At 45.1% G+C, this 22844-nt stretch overlaps 1 protein-coding gene across 11 annotated transcripts; it reads left to right on the forward strand.

Annotated features, from left to right (window-relative positions):
• Nucleotides 1–475: 475 nt before the first annotated feature.
• On the forward strand, nucleotides 476–21336 carry ATP1B4 (ATPase Na+/K+ transporting family member beta 4). 11 transcript variants are annotated; one of them, XM_085006320.1, is made up of 10 exons: nucleotides 476–651; nucleotides 4839–5097; nucleotides 6907–6931; nucleotides 9832–9959; nucleotides 10163–10291; nucleotides 10553–10657; nucleotides 13570–13766; nucleotides 14691–14747; nucleotides 17275–17370; nucleotides 18087–21336. In XM_085006320.1, the coding sequence occupies exons 5-10, from the start codon at nucleotides 10225–10227 to the stop codon at nucleotides 18246–18248; spliced, it is 684 nt and encodes a 227-aa protein (XP_084862446.1). In that variant the 5' UTR covers nucleotides 476–651; nucleotides 4839–5097; nucleotides 6907–6931; nucleotides 9832–9959; nucleotides 10163–10224; the 3' UTR covers nucleotides 18249–21336. The 11 variants fall into 11 exon arrangements, 9 of the variants coding, with proteins under 9 accessions (XP_084862446.1, XP_084862444.1, XP_084862442.1 ...); XR_014834587.1 differs by lacking the exons at nucleotides 6907–6931; nucleotides 9832–9959 and adding an exon at nucleotides 11732–11845; XR_014834588.1 differs by lacking the exons at nucleotides 6907–6931; nucleotides 9832–9959 and adding an exon at nucleotides 11732–11845 and having other exon boundaries at nucleotides 4839–5085.
• The last annotated feature ends 1508 nt before the right edge of the window (nucleotides 21337–22844 follow it).

Consider the following 22844-nt stretch of genomic DNA (forward strand, 5'->3'; position numbering starts at 1 on the left):
GCATAATCCATATTTAAAGGGCTGGTGGAATGACACAAATAAGGAATATTGTAGGTGGCTTGGTCAGGGTTGGGGGGGCAAAGGGAATCTCTCCTGACACCCTAGAGCCTTTTGCATGACATCAGCCTTATGAAAAAAAGAAAGTTATTCTTGGCCATCTCCCTTCACCCCCAACTCCCACCCACGCCCCACCCCCTGCACACACTAATATCCAACTCTCAATTGAAAAGAACACAACTTAAGATTTCCATTGGGCCCATAGTATCTCAGGCGCTAGAGAAGGGCAGGGGCGGGAAGAGACATGAAGTTGGAGGGGGTGTGAGTCGCTCATCCTCGTGACCAGAATACCTCCCCCTCCCTGTAATGATGAGCTTGCTTTTCCAAAAGGGCTTTCCTTTGATTCAGGGAAGGGGCCAACCAATGAGAGAGGGGCATGTTAGATTATTTTGGGGAAGGGCTCATGCCAGGAGGGTTCACTTTTACTAGGCGCCAAGTATCCCCAGCAACCAGTGTCTCCTGTACCAGCAGAAGCTCCAGAGCTCTCACCCACTCGCCTGCCCCTGCCGCACCTTTGCCCACGGAACAGCCATGAGAAGGCAGCTCCGGTCCAGACGGGCTCCGGCCTTTCCTTACGGTTATGGCTACAGACTTGTGAGTCCCAGGGAGCAGAATATTTTGCTGTCCCTTTTCAGTGGGGTGGGGTGGGCATTGTCTAGGTCTTGACTTAGGGCTGCTTCTCTTTAGGATGGGCAGGCACAGTGAAGTTTAAGGAAGCTCATAGTTTCAAGAATGAGCAGTGATTCCCAGTACCCCATCGTACCCTAAAATGCTGGAGTGAAGGAGGAAGCCCCTCTTCCTGTGCAACAAAGATAAGAGAAGGTGAAGCTGCCAGAGAATAAGGGGTTTTCTAAAAAACTTTCTTGGGAGTTTAGAATTTGAACAGACCTTTTGGAGCCTAGGAGTAGAAGTTTCATTCTAACAGCAAGAAATTCAGCCAAGAGAAGGGAAGGGGAAGAGGAAATGAAAGGCTCTGCCTACCCAGCTGTCTCAGTCCCTTTGGATGGTAGCTTCTTAAGAATCCAGCTGCTCTGTTTCTAAAGCAGAAATTCCAAACTAGAGCTAAAAATCATGGAATCCTAGATAGAAACTGGGAGTAGTCCTAGACATCATCTTTTCAGAACCCCTCATTATGGGGCTCTGGGGCTCAGAGCACAGGAGTGACTTGCAAGTTAGTAGAGGAGCCAAAGTGAGAATGCACGTTTCCCCGCTTCTAATCTTGTGCTTGTTCCATTATACTTGCAGCATGCAGCTCCCTAACCCTCTGATCCTCTACTACCCATTGCCTCCCTGCCGGCCACCCCACCCTGCCTAACATCCCCCCTTCAATGTCACCATTCATCCCCAGGATGCATTACAAATTTCTTTGCAGTCAAAGTTTCTTTGCATTTACTTTGCTATATAAATCATTAATATATGCCACATGTAGTGCCTTTTGGCAGGGAGAAATATTCTGAAATCTCCCCCAGAGAGGGTTGTGATCTGACCCCCAGGAGGAAACAAAGCTTAATCCATTTTTTCTTGGGAAATGGCCACTTGCATAACCAGGGAGCTAAGTGAAGACTGTCAATTGCCAGGAGACAAGACCCAAATGCTTCTAACCCCATATCAACCTGCAGAGACCTTCTCTTAACTCTCCAGTCAGAATTGGCAGAATCTCTATTTTGACATTCCCCAAAGTCCCTTTCAGCTCTCAGAGCAGTCACAGTCTGCAGGGTATATATAACTATTCCTTACTTAGTTTCTTTTCTCTCCAATGCCGCTAAAGTGTTGTGTATAATTTCAGTTATTTGTCAACTGGTTTGGATTTTAAATGCATCAAGGGATCTTGAACTTTATATGGAATATGCGATGAAATTTAAAAAGAAATTATTTGATGCAGTGAATAATCGTGTGCTAATGTCTCTTTTAAAATTAACCAACCACTCGAATGTTTACAGGGTGTTACTCAATGCAGGGCACAAATTTATCCTTCGGGTCATACTGCTTGTTTATGTATTTGTTTATATGTTTATATATTTAGAGTGCTCAAAATGGAGCCGCCTTCTGCCCTTCAGACGCTTCCCTTTTAGGGGAACATGACGGCCCCAGCACACACCCACTACCCTACCCCGGCACACCGCACATACTCAGCCACATGAGGCCACTGCCACTTTAGGAAACTGACCAAAACAGACCCTCGCATGACCAAAGGATTCCCTCCTGGATTCCGTTAAAACAGTCGCTTGCACAAAAATGCCTTTCTTGTTCAATGTAAGGATCTCCTATACCTGGAAGCTGGGAAAAGATATTTGAAGTTCCTGAAGCTCAGGCACTGTGAGAGCCGAGGGGAAATTCGCTCTGAAAAGGTTAATTCTTCCCGGAAGGGTAAAGCTTTAATGACAAGCCATCTTTAATGGGATTATCCTGAAAGCTCATATCTACAAATAAAATCAGGCTGAGGCCACAGGCAGCTGTCTCCTCCGTGGAGCAGAGGTGGAGTGCAGGCAAAGAGGCAACAAGGAGAGAAAAGGAAGTTGTTCAGAAAATACAAAGAGAATATAAGCTCCTCCATGTTGAAATACGACACTTCAAATTCTCTGAGGCTCTCGAGTTGCAGCAGATTCTCTGGGGGCCGTGATGACTGCCCACCACAGCCCACGTGAGCTCTGAGGCTAGGGCAGCAAGCTCCGTGAGAGCACTCCGCCAGAGTCCTGGTTCAGGAACTTTAAGTCAGGCAGTTATCGCTGACATTTGTTCCGTACCCACTAGTTACCTAGCCGTGGGCTCCACAGCCACCAAGGAGTTAGAAAATATGCACCCTCTGGAGTTCCCATTGTGGCTCAGCAGTAACGAAACTGACTAGTATCCAGGAGGATGCAGGTTCGATCCCTGGCCTCACTCAGCCGGCTAAGGATCCGGCGTTGCTGTGAGCTGTGGTGTAGGTCATGGATGTGGCTCAGATCTGGCGTTGCTGTGACTGTGGTGGAGGCCAACAGCTGTAGCTCCGATTTGACCCCTAGCCTGGGAACTTCCATATGCCGCAGGTGTGGCCCTAAAAACAGAAAGAAAAAGAAAATATGTGCCCTCTCCTCTGGGTGCTCGAATGTGGTTCTGGAGGTCAAATGGGTACATGTGTTCACACACAAGGGAAAGAGATTTAAGAACATTTATTAATCCATTCAACATTGAGTGATGGGATTTATTTTCCTAAGCCTTACCCTCTGAGTCCTTGTCAGAGTTAGAAATCCTCAATTATAAGTGCCTACAATTTTTTGGAAACACAAAATCTAACACATTGTTGTGCTCAGTAAATCTGCTAAACCACCTCTAGGCACTTGTGCTCGGCATGATAGGGGAGACACATCACTGTCCAGGTTACAAAAGGACACAGGTTCCAAGGCTGTCAGCTCTATCATGAACTTACTCCATGATTCTGGCTAGATCCTGTCCCCTCTCTGGGCCTCACATGGACAAGTGAATCTTCAAGGTCCCTGTCAGTTCTGATATGGTGCATAATATAAAGCTGCACATTTGAACAAATTAGAGAGCAATTCAAGAGTGCTTATAATCAAGAGCTAGACAGCGCTGGGCAGGCTGAATGCTGAGAGTAGAGCCTTGTCATTTTGTATCACTTTTACTGATTCTGAACAATCTAGTTTTCTGACCACCCCACCCCCCTCATGGCAGCACTTTTAGCTGAGTGTCCTCTAAATGGCCTTTGAGGAATCAAGCAGGGAGGGGGCAGCATGGAACCCCTGGCCTCTATCATTTGACACATCCAACCCCAACAGGTGCACAGGCCCTGCCACTCTTCAGATTTGGACAGCAGAGAGCAGGGCGGGTGGCCTCATTTTCTGCTGCTGCAGTGAGCCTTGGCAGGCCCACAAAGAGCAAAGATCCAACTCTCCAGCCCATGGCTGGAAGGCATTGAAATACCATTTGGTGAAGTCTGGGTTTTTCTTTTTCTTTCTTTTTTTTTTTTCTTTAATTTTCTTAGAACCACTCAGAGAAGATTACAGTTTCAGATCTCAAGTGATGGTTGCAATCAGTCAATCAACAAATATGTGCTGAGCATTTACTACGTGCCCAGATTTTTGCCTAGGGTATGGGGTTGGGGCTAAGGAGTATGTTTCCATCCCAACCCTCGGGTGGTCTGTCCAACCCGGTTAAGGCAGGAAGAGGTTCCAGCGTGGGCAACAGTCAGAAAAACAGCAAATGACCCCTCCACCCAATCTCTTGTTTCTTCTGGGAAGACAGTATAAGTTCTGGGGAGGGATATGGCAGCCGGCGTTTCCTCCTGATCTGTGTCCCAGGCTATTTTTAGCCACAACTTAGGTTGGTGAGGTTGAGCAGCTGAAAGTGTACAGGATGTCAGGACAAAGCTGGCTGGGACTGAGAATTTGCCATCACCGACACAAGTGTGTGAAACTACTCCTTCCTCCAGTTGAGCTCAGCTCTGCCCTGAGAGGCCATAGTTAAGCGGGAAGCCAAGGCCTCAAGACAGAGTAGTGACATGAGCAGTCCTGGGGGAAGAGCTCAAATACCTGAAGCTGAGAATAAAACTTTTGCACCTCTATGGAAAGAATATTGGGTCAAAGGGGTCATAGAAAGGATATTTCCTGCAAAAGAACAGAGAGAAAGAAAATCTGCCTCTTGTAACAACAGGTATGTTTATGGGTAAGTGGACATCTGAAGCCTCTCCAAATACTGAGTCGCTTTCCATTTCTTTTTGGCTGGTGGGATGCGCTACTGGAAATTTTCTTTTCCAAAAAGGGGATTGTGTTTTGTCACTGTTTCAGGATGACCAGGATGAAGTGAACCAAAACTACTTAGCAGATGAAGAGGAAGAAGCAGAAGAGGCTCGGGTGATGGTGGTACCCGATTTGGAGGAGGAGGAGAAAGAAGAAGAGGAGGAGAAAGAAGAGGACGAAAAGGAGGAGGAAGAGAGTCACCATCAGGACACACGCAGTGCCTGGTGGCAGAAACTGCAGATCGTGAATGAATACCTGTGGGATCCGGAGAAAAGGATGTCTCTGGCCCGAACAGGTCAGAGTCTGAGTAAGTCCCAGTTGTCCCAATGCCCCAGTCGGGTGTCCTTTGCTTTGGGCTTGGTGTCCAGGACTCCTTTACCATACGCTGGATGGGCTTGTCGGCAAACTTCTCCTAGCATTTCATGTAATGGGATCAATGCCTAGGGAAATAGTGGGCAGAGCCCAACAAACTCCAAGTGGGTGAACAAACTTGACTGTATAGCCGAAATCCACTGGGCTGAATATCATTTGCAGTGCAGAGACAGTAAGAATGAATTGAAAAAGTGCAGACTTTTTTCAGCCCCAGCCCTGATAAAAAAAAAACTTTGGGCTCATTATCATCCTTTCTGAGCCTCAGATTCCCCAACTGCTAAATGAGGGAAACAGTATCTGCCTGGCCCCTCTCACAGGATCAGCCTCAGGTTCTAATAAGATGTTAAAATTGCAAAGTCAAAAGTACTCTTCCTGGAATATGAGGTTCAAGTCCCTGCTAATCTGACCAAGGGTTTGTAAACCTCATCATTTCACCTTGTAATGTCAGAGGAGAGCCAGGGTTGCCCCTGGCCCCAATTTACGAGTGCTTTATGCTCCCGTGGTGTATACAGAGAAACAGGGTAAAGGGATCATTTCCAGAGATTTAAGGCTGAGCCCCCATATTGCATGGTCAATGGCAGAATTGCAGTCCCTAGCATTTCCTCTTTGCAACACATGCTGCCACCACTTTTACCTCACAACTTCCCTAGCACTCCTCTCTCAGGGTCCTACTCACCTCTTGAACTATTAAAATGCTGATCCTTCTCAGGAGATTTAGCTTGGGGTACAATTCACACTCACCACACTCTCTGCACATCCCAGAAAAAGAGCAGCTGCTGATTTGGAACTCAGTGAACTCATAGGAAAAGAGAAAAATAGATAATTCTATGGCTGAAATAAGAGTCCCCCGGTGCCAAGGGTCTAAGTTGCTCAAGTCGATGGTCATCCCTCCTAAAGGCCCCCTAGGCTGAGAATTCTCTCCTTTGCAGTTTCTGTCTCTAACTCAGCTCAGTCCGGGTGAGACAGCCAGCCCTGCTTCCTGGAATTAGGAATAGCAGGTGTGGGGCTCTGAACAACACCCACCTCCTTTCACCCCTCTTCAGTTCCCAGTCCCACCCCTGCCCATCCCTCGAACTCTCAACTGGAACAAATGTACCATTCAAGGAACATTCCGACATTCTGGAAGCTGCAGACAAATGCTGGACACTCACGGGGGCTCCGAAGGGGGCACAGCTGTTTCTCCCTTGCCTAAAGAGGACTGGAAAAACAGGCCTTGTGAAATGCAAGTGTGATTCTGGGACAGGGAGCCCTATGTTAACCCTTAAACAGCCAGCCATTGAAACTTCAAAAGATGAGTTCGTCCAAGCTGTGCCTGTGGAGAACAATCCACAGGCCAATAAGTGGGGATGAGGGAGGAAGGTTTAAGTGTCCAGGGAAGATATGGCAGTGGGGACACTGCATGGCAGGCCATATCCTGGTCTTTGGGTAGCGGGCCTAAGGAGAGTCCAGAAACTCAGGCTTCTTCTGCTGGCTTGCCCCTACCTAGGCAAAGGGCAAATAGTGATGTTAATGCCTAGGCCACCACATGCCTTGCCACCCTCTTGCCTGAGAACTATGTGCCACGTAAGCTCTCACTAACCCTGTCCCAGCCTGGACCTCAACATAACCAACATAGTCACCCAGCCTATGACTATATTCTGGGCTTTCCCTCTGATAGCTGGGTATTCTTAGGAACGATACATTATTTTATTGGGTACTGACAAGAACTATATGAGGTAGTAATATTATTATCCCCATTTTACAGATGCAGAAACTGAGGCTTAGAGAGGGTAAGTAACTTATCTAAAGTCACACAGTCAATAAATAGCAGCACTGGGACTCAAATCCAGGTTGGATGAACACTGGAGTTCATTCTCTTGCCAGAACACCACACTGTTTCATGAACTCTAACAACTAGCAAGGCCCTGATGGGTAGGGCCTCAGGACCTGATGGGGTGTTTAGTGGACAGAGTGAAGAGCTGGGACTGTGGGTACCTAGTCCATGCAAGTTATAATGGTCTATCCAAGTTTGGGTGGGGCATTCAGGAGAGAACCCTGGCTTACCTAGAGGAGCAGCCCAAGTAAAACTTGGACATTCAGAGCAGACAGGACCGGAGGGATGAGTGGGGTTTTGCCAGGAGGTGGGTGTAGCTGAGATAGTTAGCACATCACAGACTCCAGGGCACAGACTGCTGGGTAAAGCCGAGGGGACTCATTGCTAATGCCATTCTCCTATCTACAGCTTCCTGGCCACACATCCTGGGCAAGAAAGGAGATATCTCTAAGGGAATGTACCTGTCCTCTATTGCTTTCCTTGCATCTATAAAACTGAGCCTTCTGGCCCCCCAGGATGGCTCCAGCTGTTGATCTGTGGCAGGATGGGTATGGGGGTAGAAGAATGGAGGAGGCGGCACAGGGCACATCCCGTCAGGACAGCTGGTGGGCAGCAGCCAAGTATCACAGGCACACAAGGTGCTGCTGTTTCTTCTCCAGGGACTCCGACTGAACCAACATGGTCATGTTCCAGTTCTGCTTTAGTTCATCTTATAAAACATAAAGCACCACTTCGTTAGCTTACTAATAATTTTTTTCCTCTTTTCCTGCACTCCTTTTTTTGGTTAATTTTATTTGGTTCATTGTTCAATTAAAAATTAATATTTGGATTTGATCTTTTTATTTTATTTTTTATTTTTGTCTTTTTAGAGCCACACCCGCAGCATATGGAGGTTCCCAGGCTAGGGGTCTAATCAGAGCCGTAGCCACCGCCCTACACCATAGCCACAGCAATGCGGGATCCGAGCCACGTCTGTGATCTACACCACAGCTCACGGCAACGCCGGATCCTTAACCCACTGAGCAAGGCCAGGGATCGAACCCTCAACCTCATGGTTCCTAGTCGGATTCGTTAACCACTGCGCCACAACAGGCACCCCTGATCTTTTTATTTTATTTTTTTATCTTTTTAGGGCCACACTCACAGCATATGGGGGTTTCCAGACTAGGGGTCAAATCGGAGCTGTAGCTGCTGGCCTACACCACAGCCACGGCAATGCCAGATCCAAGCCGCATCTGCGACCTACACTACAGCTCATGGCAATGCCAGATCCTTAACCCACTAAGCAAGGCCAAGGATCGAACATGGGTCCTCATGGATGCTAGTCGGATTCGTTTTAGCTGAGCCACGACAGGAACTCCTGGATTTGATTTTGAGTACAGCAAAGTTATGTGTTTTTTTTCCAGTTTCTGGTTCATGACTCAGTTCAAATCTGTACTTCCATCATGTCACTGCTGTGAGCCAAACTAGATATTATTTCCCAAGAGGGCCCCAAGGAAGACTAGAAAGAGCTTCTCAGCAGCAATCTTTTGCTCATTCACTCATTCTATGCTGCCTAATTCTGGGGCAAACCTAGTCCTAATCCAGCCCACAGAGGAGGAATTCACAAAACTATGCTTCTGGTCCTATGGCAATATTAATATTAATAATAATAACAATGATGAAGACTGCTATTCATAGACGTCTTGGTACTTGCCAGGCTCTGTGCTATGCTATTTATATGCATTATTCAATGTTAAGAAGTAAGTGCTGTTATTATCCTCATTTTACAGATGAGGAAATTGAGGCCCAGAGAGGTAAGTAGCGTGTTTAAGATTAAAAAGGAAGTGATAGAGTCCAGACAGGATGTAAGGAAAGGCTGAGTTTCAAATATTGTTAGGGATATAGATCAGAATATGAGGTAAGTGCTAAATTTACCCCATTTTACTCAGGGTGCCAAGAGGTTCTATAAGTTGCCCAAGCTCACAGGGAGCAGGTGTCAGTAACTAAGTACACTTTCTCCCTCCTCCCTCCCCCATCCTGGGTTAGTGGTTTTTTGTTTTTTTGTTTTTTTGTTTTTGTTTTTTGTCTTTTTGCCTTTTCTAGGGCCGCTCCCGCAGCATACGGAGGTTCCCAGGCTAGGGGTCTAATCCGAGCTGTAGCTGCTGGCCTACGCCACAGCCACAGCAACTCGGGATCCGAGCCGCTTCTGCGACCTACACCACAGCTCACGGCAAGACTGGATCCTTAACCCACTGAGCAAGGCCAGGGATCGAACCCGCAACCTCATGGTTCCTAGTTGGATTCGTTAACCACTGAGCCGCAAAGGGAACTCCTGGGTTAGTGTTCTTTTTAAAAGGCAGAGCCACTTGGAGCTCCAGTCCTGGCTCAGCAGAAACGAATTTGACAAACATGCATGAGGACACAGGTTCGATCCCTGGCCTGGCTCAATGGGTTAAGGATCCGGCGTTGCCATGAGCTGTGGTGTAGGTCGCAGACGTGGCTCGGATCCTGCATTGCTGTGGCTGTGGTGTAGGCCGGTGGCTATAGCTCCGATTGGACCCCTAGCCTGGGACCCTCCATATGCCGCAGGTGTGGCCCTAAAAAGACAAATTTTTAAAAATAAAAAAAATAAAAGGCAGAGCCACTTAAACTTTTGCCAAAGGTGAATAAGATTTGAAATACATAGGGTGAAACCTCACTTTGCCTTCATTAGAGGCAAGTTTAGTGGAAATGAATCAAAAGTTTGAATTACGGGCTATGTGAAAAGAAATGCTGTTTTCATCACTTACGAATACATATAATCACCGGCACCCAGCTGCTAGGACTCTTTAGGGCACCTGCTTTAATGAATAACGAAGAATTATTTGTACTTAGGACATCAACCGTTGCCCAGAGGACTCCCAAACAATTTGCCCTCTGCGGTAATTTAAACTCCACTCCCCTGTAATCTTCTTCATGGTCATCATTTGCTCAGCAAGCCCTCCATCGGACATGCTGTAAAGGTAAACTGCAATCAGACTTCTGACACAGTTCTCACCAATTCCAAACTTGTGGAATCTGAATAAGCAAGGACATACTGAATCTGGGGACTTAAGAGGGGAAAAAAGTCATGTCACATCTTTGGTTGGACCTGTTCACGAGTTCGAATATGGAGGCAGCGCTTGTTGGCCAGCACTGACCACCCTCATCTCTGATTGTTCTGCAGGCCTGCTCTTAGTCATTTACTTCTTTTTCTATGCCTCCCTGGCTGCTGTGATCACCCTCTGCATGTACACGCTATTTCTGACCATCAGTCCTTACGTGCCGACCTTCACCGAGAGGGTGAAGCCTCCTGGTGAGTGCCCAAATACCCTGTGCTGTCAGAGCTTGCTGGACAGAAATCTGCTTGCACAGCATGTTCAGCCTCAATTAACTGTGGCTCTTCCCGGTAATAACTTAGGGATTCAATTATTAAGAGTAAAAGTAAAATGGTACTTGGCAAATTATGGTCCTTTTCATTTTGATGGCCTGGGGGGAAATGGTTTCATGGGAATCAATACAAAAAAAATTATCCCAAGAATGGGTTAATATATCCAAGACCTGTTTTCATTGCCAGGAGTTATGATCAGACCCTTCGCCCATAGCCTTAACTTCAACTTCAACGTTTCTGAACCTGACACTTGGCAGCATTATGTGATTAGCCTAAATGGCTTTCTCCAGGGTAAGTAAGTTCCTCTCAATGGTGAGAATCTCTTTGGAAAGGTGATGGATGGGAATTCAAAATTTAAAATTCACTTGGCACAGAAGTCCCAGTCTTACTAACACAGCCCATCCTGATTTTTCCTTACCTTGCATTCCCCCTCGGCACCTGCAGATACAATTAAAACTGTTCTGGTTTGTATTGTATGTTGCCTTGAAAGCATGTAAGTCAACTCTCCAGCAAAATAAGTTCACTGGGGCAGAGGACTTGTTCTCTCTTCCCGAACACCCTTTAGCACCTAGTTATGTCCTGCGCACATCCAGATGGCTCAATAATGATCAATTGTAAAAGATAATTCTGGGGGGAGGGAGTGGTAAGCAAAGAAGAGAATTCTCCAGAACTAGAAGATTCCTGCCTCCTATACTTTCTCAAGGTAAGACGATTCATTTATTGAAGATGATCCATCTTACGGGAGGAGAACAAGGGTCTTTATTTACATAGCAGTCCAAAAGGGAGTTGGGAGAAAGAATCTCTAGGTGGCAGTCATTCCAACATTTTGATAGCAAGTGTTTTCAAGATGCTTATCTCTACAGCATCATCAGATACACTTTCAGGGACAAATGAATAGCTTTTGGGGAAGCCCTTACACCGGATAAAAACTAAGGTAGCAGCTTGGTTTTTACACCAGATAAAAACTGAGGTAGCGGCTTGGTTAAGTTTAAACCTAGAGCACACAGGCTCTGTATTTACCCAGCTATCAAAGAGGAGTCCCCGTGGGTTTACACTGTTGCATCTGTTATTTGTGGGAAAAAGCTAGTTAGACTGGTTTGAGTGTCCCAGCCTGGCTGAAGTGGGGTGATGGGAGTAGCCAGCAGAATGTGCACTGAACTAAGAGGATTCTCTCATGTGATGGGAAGTGTTGTTTCAATGTATAAATGTTGTCACTGAACTTTAACTCTACATAGCAGAGTCTATTGTCCCCATTTTACAAATGGGGGAACTGAGGCTCAGAAGGGGAAGAAACATGATCAAAATCTCTTGGCCACAGAGTGTTTAAACCCTTGTTTTTGTTCTTGACATCCTTGCTACTCCAAGTGTGATCCAGGGACCAGCAGCATCAGCATCACTTGGGAGTTTGTTGGAAAAGCAGAATCTCAGGCCTCACCCAGACCTGCTGAATCAGGATCTGCATTTTAACAAGATCCGCAGGTGATTTGTATGACCTTTAAAGCTTGAGAAGTGCTGCTTTTCATAATTCGTTGCCATATGAGCAGGAGTTAGACACTCAGCTTTGTATTGGTAATGCTCAGGGTTATCTTTTTAAGTCTGAGCTTCAGATTCCTCACCTGTAAAATGAAAGGGGCTGGGTTCTGAGTCCGTGTAGTTCCATTTTGGCTCCCTAAATATTTTGGGTCTCGTATCCAGAACAATATCTTCTTTTCTTTCAAAATGCTTGTGAGCTATTGCAAATGTATTGCCAGAATTTCCACTGAGGACATCCCTCCGAGAAGGTAGTAGATGGAAAAATAGTCATTCTAACCCAGTGATAGAGGTGGGGAACATTAGGACAAGCATTGGGCTTTTTGGTTCCTAAGTGTAGACAATATGCCCTGTTTAAAAGGAACACATCTCTGAAATAGATGTCCCAGAGTATCACTTTCATTCCCACAAGGACAGGGATTTTGCAATAAGGGTCATGCCCATGTCACATTATTTTTAATGGAACTACCTCAAGAAGAACAATGAGCACGTGATTAGAGCTTCTATTTAGAAAGTTATTATTTGAACATAGCTCTTGTTCTAAAAAAAGAGAGAGATTAAAACTAAATCTTGAATGTAGCTTTGTCAAAGGAAAAATAACGGCTTAGCCATAATTGGAACAGATTTAAAATTCCCTGTTGTTTCCAATATCAAACCCAAGTCACAATCTGTCTAGATGAAGATCTAGCAGTACATTTGAAGTTTAACCTCTGGAGGATCATAGGTGCACAATCTCCTCTGAAAAACGGAGCTACTTGGAATATGAATGCATGGGGGCTGGACCTAACAGATTTAACTGGGTTCCATCATTTAGAACCAAATTGGAAATAATGCAGTGACTGCTAAAGCTCAGTACTATAGCATCTAGTAGCCCACAGAGAGCCCTCTTCTCTCCTTGATATGTGTACCTTGGACACATGTCACATTCATTCTATGAAAAGGGCCACTAACCCTGAGTGCCTCATGTCTCAGGAGACAAGATCTCACCCCTCCCCCTCCCAGTGGAGACCCTGGTTGCCACTGCTGCCTCTCTTTCAACGTAAGCTTCTATTTTGCAGAGTTAACTTCCTCCTGTAAAGAATGAGGAGCTGGTTTATCTCCTCCTCTTCTTCCTCCCCCTTCCTCTTGTCCCCCAACACACACTTCTCCCTCTCTTGCATCCAGTGCCTCTCATTGACCTCCGAGAGAGATGTCTCCTAGGTTGAACTTAAAGAGACTTAACCTAGGAGCTTTGCCCCCTTCTACATACCATGCCTTGATATGATTTACTCTCTCTCCCAAAATCTGCCTACCATATGCCTATTTCTCTCCCAGAAGTAGAAGAGGCAGCCCTCCAAGTTTACAAGTTACCATATCAGAAAAAAAATAATAGAAAACAGAGAAATTTTACAAAGCAAGCACATACAATCCTGGAATGGATATCAAAGAAGTTCCAAGGGAATGAGAAGCAAAGGGACAAGCAATCAAAGGAGACAAGGGGACTAGCCCCAAAGGCTTCTTGGAGGGATGTTGCTGACGAATGGCCTTGGGCACCCAATGCCAGGTCACAGGGCCTAGGACCACCTGAGTGGGCTTTCAGAGGAACACGAGCAAGCTGGAGAAAGAAAACTAGGGAGGAGAATTACTGAAAGCGCTTGTCTAATGTGATCCTTTGCCACCCACACATACTTTAGGTTATAATGACAGTCTTCAAGAGGAAATGAATGTAGATTGTCCCCCGGGCCAGTACTTCATCCAAGATGGTGATGAGGATGAGGACAAGAAGGCCTGCCAATTTAAGCGCTCCTTCCTGAAGAACTGCTCTGGCCTAGAGGACCCTACTTTTGGCTACTCTACTGGACAGCCCTGCATCCTTCTAAAGATGAACCGGGTACACGGGCCCTTGACACTCTGGCAATGATAGTGGATGATCTGGGTAGGAGGGCTCTGGCCACACCATTTCTCTTGGACTCCGTCTTCATACACTGAGTTTGGCCATTTTAACCAACAGCATCAGTAATACAAACAACCTGACCAACCTCTCAGGCAATACTTCTCCCTGAATACTTCCTAAATTTTTTTTTTCCTGGTCTTTTCGCCATTTCTTGGGCTGCACCTGCGGCATATGGAGGTTTCCAGGCTAGGGGGTCTCATCGGAGCTGTAGCCACCAGCCTACACCACAGCCACAGCAACGCAGGATCCCAGCCGCATCTTCGACCTACACCACAGTTCACAGCAACGCCGGATCCTTAACCCACTGAGCAAGGCCAGGGAATGAACCCACAACCTCATGGTTCCTAGTCGGATTCATTAACCACTGAGCCACGACAGAACTCCTGAATACTTCCTATCTTGATTCTTCTCTCACACCCCTAAACCTGCCCTTTGATGCCTCTGTCAGGAATGAGATCCTGAGCTGCTTGGAACAAGGGACTGACATGGGGGTGGGGTGGAGGACAATTCTTCTATGACAAATACATTTTCCTTTTCTCCTGCCATGCCTTAGGTGTGGTAGAGCCTTACCACATACACTCCTCCTGAAACCAGTAAGTTCTTTACATCTTTAGGGTAATCTTGCTGCAGTTACCACTGTATGAATAGCAGGCACAAATACAGTAAGGAGTAGGCTGAGGTGCACAGCTCTAAAGATAATTTGCATTTTCTGCTTTTTGTAACATTTCTGAGAGGGCAAAATAGATCAAGCTTATGCATAAGGATGGGATGACTCAAGGGGAATTAGAAAAGCCCCATTTTTTCTGTCAAATCTGTTTTATTATATTTAAAAACAAAACAACACTGGCTTTCTTTTGCTAGATTGTTGGCTTTCGCCCTGAGCTTGGAGATCCTGTGAAAGTTTCCTGCAAAGTTCAGGTAAAGTACCCTTTTGAGTAAGCACTGTTAGCACATCTGTCTCATGCAAAAAGGTGAGTCATCCTTTCCAAGGGCTTTACCATGGACGGTTGGCTAAGGGTTAGGGAAAGAGTTACTCTTTTCATGACTATACCTTCCTTTATACTTTCGGGCCTCCCTATTTCCAGAAAGCATTGAAATCCTGTGTGTGTGTGTGTGTGTGTGTGTGTGTGTGTGTGTGTCGCACGCACACACACACACACACACACACACAGGCTGGTTTATACCTGTGAAAGGGAAAGACTGAACCTCAGCTGAGGGCCACAGCAGGGAACAACAATGTGCCAAGTCATTAATTGGGATTCTGTTTACACTTTTGCTTTTAGCTCTAATTACTTGTTTCTTTGAACTAAACAAGCGGCTTTCATTAACGTCATTAGTCCCTGCTTTTGAAACTGAATTTCACTTTTTGCAGCAATGACCAGTGGCACTGGGTGTTGCAATAACAAATGACTACAAGGGAAGTGAAAACAGAACTCCATTAATATGCTAATTAACTGTCCTTCAAGGGACCATTAACTCCTATCTCATCTGTGCCAATTAGCTCCTTTGTAGGAAAAAGCCCTAGATCTTGGGTTTGCTTTTTTTTTTTTTTTTTTTTTTTTGTCTTTTTGTTGTTGTTGTTGTTGTCACTTCTTGGGCCGCTCCCGCGGCACATGGAGGTTCCCAGGCTAGGGGTCGAATCGGAGCTGTCGCCACCGGCCTACGCCAGAGCCACAGCAACGCGGGATCTGAGCCGAGTCTGCAACCTACACCACAGCTCACGGCAACGCCGGATCGTTAACCCACTGAGCAAGGGCAGGGACCGAACCCGCAACCTCATGGTTCCTAGTCGGATTCGTCAACCACTGCGCCACGACGGGAACTCCTGGGTTTGCTTCTTAAGCCAGCAGTAGCTCCCCCGTGTTTGATAACATAGACTGCACCCCACCCCCACCCCCGGCCCTGGACAGTTGTCTTGCAAATGTGTGAAGCCAGGTAATCCCATTCTCAGTACTAGAAATGTAGCTCAAAACTCCAGCCTTGATGGTGGCATATCAGAAAGCAGCGAAAGGCAGCATTTATTCAGCCAATGGCTCACATTTGGCCGGAATTTATCGATAGCTTATTAAGTACCAGGTATTCTGCTAGGTGTTGGAGATGCCAAGATAAAATATGATTCTGCCTCTGAAAGGTGCTATGAAAGGTGCAGTGGGGACATTAAAGAAGGAAATTTAGTTCCACATGGGAGGTGGTGACACTTGAAGACGAGCTTCGAAAGGTCAGGTAGTGCTTGCCAGGTGAACAAGGGAGGAAAGACATCCACTCTGTTCACATGTATGTGAGCATGTGTATATATACACACATGGGAGGTGTGACTACAAACTAGAAGAACTGATTCCACAGACCATTCACAAAAAATGAACTTCACTGCTTTTTAGAATATATAAATAAACCATCAGACAGACTCAGTCTTAAACTAGCATATTAATTAGACTGAGTCCTGCTTATAGTTCCCCAGTGGAAGCCATCCATTTTTCAGCTTACATAGAACTTTGCTAAGAACTGTTCTTTTAAAAAAGTATATTAAGAGTCTGTAGACATTCTATAATAATCAATACAGGTCAAATCCCCACCACTTGTGGAAATCAAGCTGGATGAGGTAATTACCAGAATAAATTAAGAAGAGCCCTGTTTATGCTAAGATCAATGATACTATAATGACAGGAGTAATCAAATGACTTCAGTGAGTGATTTGCTGGTAGTGATGCGCTATTTGTCCCTTACTAGCCCCCAGGCCTCTGTGTTACGTAGGCAGAATGGGCAGTCCCCTACATGACAAAATATGATGAGGGTAGACTTGTTTATTTAATCATTCCAATCCTGGGCCCCCTTGCCTATCCTCCTGACTCCACCTCCCATAACTAAGTACTTCAGACAATGTGTTAAGAGACATGCATTTAGGTGAACCAACTACAGCCTGTGTCCCTACACATCAGGTCCCTGCGCATCTGGTCTAACCTCTACTAGGACTGAGCCCACCACGTGTGCGTTGTTGTGGGGTGGGGTTTACTAACCATGTTCCAGCTGACACCTGCTTCAGCTCCCAAACCCAAGACTGGGTGCCAGGTACAGGAAGCTTCTTTGGAGAGGAGCGGGCATGGTAGACCCTCTTGCCAGAGCAACACCAGGCACTACAAGCCCTCCTTTGGAGCTCTTCCGTCTGGGTCCCCTAGGAGCCACCACAGAGCCATGCTGAGAACCTTCAGCCCCCGTGGTCTGGGCCTTTTATTCAGTATTCTTTGAACTGAAAAGTCAAAGCACTTTCCCTAGAAACATTCCTCTGGGAAGAAGTCTGGAATGAGCTATGCCCCGTTCTGGTTTCAAGGTCTTCCTGAGACATTTGGTTATGGGCCACACAGTGATTCCTGGGACATAGGCCCCTTTAGCTCAGGCTCCAACTCATCGAGTGACCCAGCACCTGACATGTCCCTGCTTTGACTTACAGAGAGGTGATGAAAACGACATCCGATCCATCAGTTACTACCCAGAGTCAGCTTCTTTTGACCTCCGCTACTACCCTTACTATGGCAAACTAACTCACGTAAGTCTGTAATCCCTTCTGTCTTAGAGACAAAGGAAGGGCTGGCTGGGATCTATGAGAAAATTAGGGAGTAACAGGTAGTAGCAAAAGAATGAATAGCTGCTGACCAAGACTAGGAGTTTCCTCTACCACTTCCTATCCCAACCACTTCTTTTCAAATCTGAAGGAATCTCAGATACAGTCTGGCCTAATTCCTTTAGTTTACAGATGGAGACATTAGAGTTCAGAGAGAGGAAGTGACTTGCCCAAGGTCACATAGCTAATTAGAGGCAGAGCCAGGAGCAGACAAATCACTTGCCATTGCATTCAATTATGCCCAAATAATCACTTTCCTAAAATTTCTCCCACTTGGACACTTGAGGGAGTAGGAATCCTTCATCTCCAGAAATGGAGACTGGATAAACACTAGTCTTGCTTTGATTCATGGTCTGATATCCAGAAAATCATATCACAATGAGTCAAACTGGTTTTCCCCAGAGGACAATCAGACAACGGACACTGACTTATGAAAGAATCTTGTCATTCCCCACTGTTCTGGGACAGAAAGAGTATGTCAGTTGCTTTAGCCATTTGTGACTTGGCATCATGGGATTCATTCAGTTCCCTTCGTGGAGGTTATTCCATCCTGCCCTGAATACATGATCACTTCCATCCTATTGCCCCCCCAGACATACCCTCCCCTCCTCACATAGGATTCATTGTTTTTCCACCTACAGGTTAACTACACTTCCCCGCTGGTGGCAATGCACTTTACAGATGTAGTGAAGAACCAAGCAGTGCCTGTACAGTGCCAACTGAAGGGCAAAGGCATCATAAATGATGTCATCAATGATCGTTTTGTGGGTAGGGTAATCTTTACCCTGAACATAGAAACCTAATAACTTCAGGGGGCCACTCCTACAAGTTCTGTTTCTGTTTTATTTCATGTTACCTGAATTCTTTTTCTTCAGTCAGGACACAGCCAAATGGACACCTAGGACAGCAGATCATCTTTCCTTGCCTTTGACATATGTACAAAATGATATTGTGGAAGCTATTTGATTTTTAAAGGTAGTCTCTCCTGATGATGAATACATTAATTTCCTTTCCCCTTCCTTAAAACTAAAACCCATTCTTGCTGCTATAAGTCTCACTTCTATGAAGTATAGAAGTAGTCTCTACTTCTATGTAGTGTAAACACAGTATCTGATAAAATTCACAATAGCCATGGAGAATTTCCATAATGATTAGAAATTTATCATGTTTTCTAAAAATTTGTTGTTTTTAGAGGAGAGATCCCTCCCAGCCAGGCTGATGACTCACCCTTTTTGTTAACCTTCCTGGCAAGGTCCTTCCCTGAGAATCACTAACCAGACCAATCCAGAAGACACCTAAGGCCACCATGCCTAGAGAACTCTATATCCAGGGGTGCTTGTGAAACTGGCTGCCTCAAATGGGCGACTAAATACGGATTCAAAGATTAGGTTATCTTCAACTGGGAAATAAGTCAGTGATAACTGGATATTGTTCTGGTATGGACCAGAACAGAGCCCTTCCCTATGACTCTTTTTTGGGAGGTGAGGCCCACTACAGTAGGGGAGAACACCCACCATGTGGGTGTGATTGGTATTTGATTTCTTGCTTTATGGTCTAATCATCCAAAAGGAAACATTCCTGAAGAAAGGTTGGTCTCGGCTTCAGACACAGGGAAAAACAAGGAAGACCATCTCCACCAGCTAATAATTCTTCTTGGGCTATTTGTTTAACAGTAGTGTGATGTTCTTTGAGACCATCAGGCATGGGTGTGTTGACACCCTCTCCACTCCCCCCCCACCACCACCACAGCTCTGGGTCTCCCAAGGGATATGGGGTAAGACAGAAAGCTCCTGCCAGGCCACCCTAAATTCAAGACCCATTAGCCAGCTTTTCATTTGCTTAAAAAATGATATGAGGCAGATGTTTATCCAGGTTGTGGATCAGCCAGGCCGCTTTGTCTTATCTTTTGGCCATGTGACCATTCCACTGCTCCTTAACGCCTCCACCAGGGGGAGGGCTGGGACAAGGAGAAAAAGAGGGCATCAGAGAAGAGCACAGTGTCTCAGGGTCCAAAGTAAGCTTACAATGCCACCTAGAAGTATCCAGAGTCTGAATTTCCTGTACGATGTTTACCTTCTCCCAAAACAGGGAACTGACAGTCTGGTGGTGAAGACAAACGAGTAAAGAAGTAACTAGAATATAGTGCGACAAGAGTTATAAAATTAGTATGTGGAAATGCTATGGGAACATGAGGAAAAATAACTCAAGCTGAGGAAGTAGCAGAGGAACTTTCACATGCAAAGTCACAATTGCGTAAGACCATGGTGTCTGGGTAACTGTGAGCAGTTCATGCAACTGGACTGTAAAGGGCTCAGGGCAATGGCAGGGAGTGGCAGTGGACTGCACTAGAAAGGCATAGAGGCACTGAAAGAAGACTTTGCATTTTATCCAGTGGGTGAAAAGGAGTCATTAAAGCCTTCTAAGCAGGGAAGCTCTGTGATCATATTTACATCTTAGAAAGAGCATTTTGACAGCCACAATGTGAAGGGTGAACTGGAGAGGGGCAAGACTGAAGAATGGGCAGTGAAAGAGAAGAAGGAGTCAAGAGTGACACCAAGGTTTTGAACCTGCCTAGAACCAGTGGGCTGGTGATACTGTTCATTAAGACAGGGAATACACGAGCGAAGCGGGACGGGAGAGGAAGATGTTGAGATCAATTCTGGACATTTTAGGCTTGTGATCTCTATTGGTCAGACATTGATGTGGAAATATAAGTGGGGTTGGGAAGAAGGAAATCTGAGAACAAAAGCAACATTTGCTTAAGTGAACTCTCTTAAGAAAGTCTAAGCTATTTAATCACGGGAATTTGAGCCACTTATGTAAACATGCCACAGCAATCTGGTCTCTCAGGTAGTGCTTCTCTCTTGGCTTATGGTAGAAAGGACTGCTGCTGCTCTTGGAATCTCCTTCCCAGACACCTTCCAACTCTTACTCACAGAGTAGAGGAGGGCTGACTGCTATTAACAAGTGCACAGCAGATCTGTGGAAAATACAAAAAGCAATGAAACTGTCTCCTCCCAACCCCTTACCTTACCAAATTCGATTTTCAAAACTAACCTTTAAAAAGAAACAAACTTAATTATAACAACTTTAAAACGACCTAAAAATGGCCTCAAATAATCAAACTCTCAAGATTTAGTAGTAAAAGATAATAGAGCTGGAAAGGATATTAGAGAGCATTTAGTGAAAGCAACCTGCATTGCATCTGACTCCAGGTCCAGTGCTCTTTCTACTCTGAGCTGCTGCTTACCAGGAAGTACCATCTTTTTAAAAATCAATGAATGACACCCCAAATATTTTAAAACATATGTCAAATCTGAGTTAAAATAGTTAATATTTCACAGGAATTCAACTACTGGTGCTATATTTTATACATAATACATTATCCTGTTAAATACATTGACTATTAAATGGACAAGGAATCATGAATTTTTGTCATTCGGTATTTTTCATTCAATAGAATCCATTTTGTCCACAGTTTCAAAGCAGTACTGAATAGTACTATGATAGTTGGGGATGTCAGCTGGGACATTTAAAAATAGCTCTATTATATGGAACTAGATACTATAATACAGTCATTAAAATTGGATTCTAATGATTCAGTAAACTTCTAATGGATTAATTTAAATAGTCCCCATACTGTGCAGTACCAGGATTTGATTTGTATACCATATGTTGCAATGTACTTGGATTTACTTGACTGTCAATGAGAAGTACTACTTCCGAATGCCTCCATGGTTTTGTATATGCTAGACTTAGGATTTTTTACTCTTTACCCTTCTGAAATTATTATCCTAAAGTTACCTTTTTTAGACATATGTTTGCTGGGAATCTTCATGTAGAAAACATTGTCTTGGGGAGTTGTTGATAACAATAAATTAAAATAAGAAAGAAGTATGATTTCCTCTCTCTAGACTGCACTGATTTTCCCACAGGAGTGCTGGGCAGACATGTGGGTGGAAAATTTGACAACTGACAGCCTATCTCGGTTTAAGACTTTTTTCTTCTTCTCCCTCCCACCTCCCCCCCCCCCCGGACACTTGGGATTTGGCCACAGGAGGATGAAACTAAAAGTTGTTTCATTTTCAAGCATTTTTCCTTTTGCAGCCTTCACGTTCCAGTTTCTCAGAAGACTATTCCTTTCTTCATCAAGGTTGGGCCCTGGTATAAACTGTTCTAACTGTGTGTAGGAGAATAACACTAAGAGAAACTTCGAGATGGGGAGAAGGAAGGAACAAGAATTCAAAGAGAAACTTGATGAAAGTCTAGCTAAGTGACTTCAGGGCACATCTGACCACAAATTGTCTCCCAGAGCAAATTGCTAGCGGTAATTGCAATTAAAGGCAGAAATATTTCCATTCCCTTGTTTGACTAAGCAGCTAGGCTGCAGTAAGAATCCCTTCTTTCCCTGGAAGCTGCCCTGGGCTAAGGTCTACTAGGCTGATATGGTTTGACTCGGGGGTAGGTCCGTGATCCCAATATATTTACCCTATCTAGGTTCTTCGTTAGAGTTGTTTTTCCTTACGGACTTTGAACATGTTAAAGTGGTTTAACCAAATCATACAGAAGTGTGATTTACAAAGTTCGTTGCAGGCTAGGAGGGAAGAAAAACTGATAGAGGGATTTAAAAGGTTTAACAAGGATATGATAAACTCTCAGTCTGACAGCACAGTATCCAGGATATACTTCCTTGCAGGCTCCTGTATGGTCATAGCATCAGTTAGGGTGCCAACAAGAAACGCAATGGAATGATTGGAAGCAGACTTATTTACAAAGATATTACTTATAAATATGTAGATATACAGAACCACAAAGAATAGCACAATAGCTCAGGCTAGTATAAGCTAAACTCTTACCATCCCTAGACCCTAAGGAACAGGGATAGGAAGTGGTTCCCAGAACCCAGAAGGACTGAGTCCTATACAGTTGACTGCCTTGAGAAGAGTAGTGACCTTGCTAGAGGACCAAGCTAGCTCAAGGTGACCTTGTAGGTAGGGAAACAGGAGAATAAATACCTTGATTTAATTTTCCTCCTTCCCTCCAATCACCTGCTGATAATTCCCATTGCCCAAACACAACCAAAAGTCAAAGGGCAAAGAAGCCCACTGATGTGGTCCATATAGGTCAGCCTCCCAAGGAAGAAAGCAGGGTGGAGAAAGGTAGAAAGTACATTTGGAGCAGCAAAGAGGAAATATCTAGCACAGCCACCAAATGGAGATTCTGAGGACAGACTCCTTGGAGCCTGGTACAATGCTGGAACCATCTACCGAACTAATTCCAGTGACTGGGGCAAGTTTATCCTCATGCATACTCTGCTCCATGGCTGTGAGGTCAGAAGCAGTAAGCTTTTCCATTATAAGAATTCTTTTCTCTGTTCGTTAATATTCGTTCCCTTTTCA

The sequence above is a fragment of the Sus scrofa genome, chromosome X (assembly GCF_054392235.1).
Source record: "Sus scrofa isolate SSC_HxYL_T2T_F1_AM1 chromosome X, Sscrofa_HxYL_maternal_Yorkshire_Landrace_v2.0, whole genome shotgun sequence".
Lineage (NCBI taxonomy): Eukaryota > Metazoa > Chordata > Mammalia > Artiodactyla > Suidae > Sus > Sus scrofa.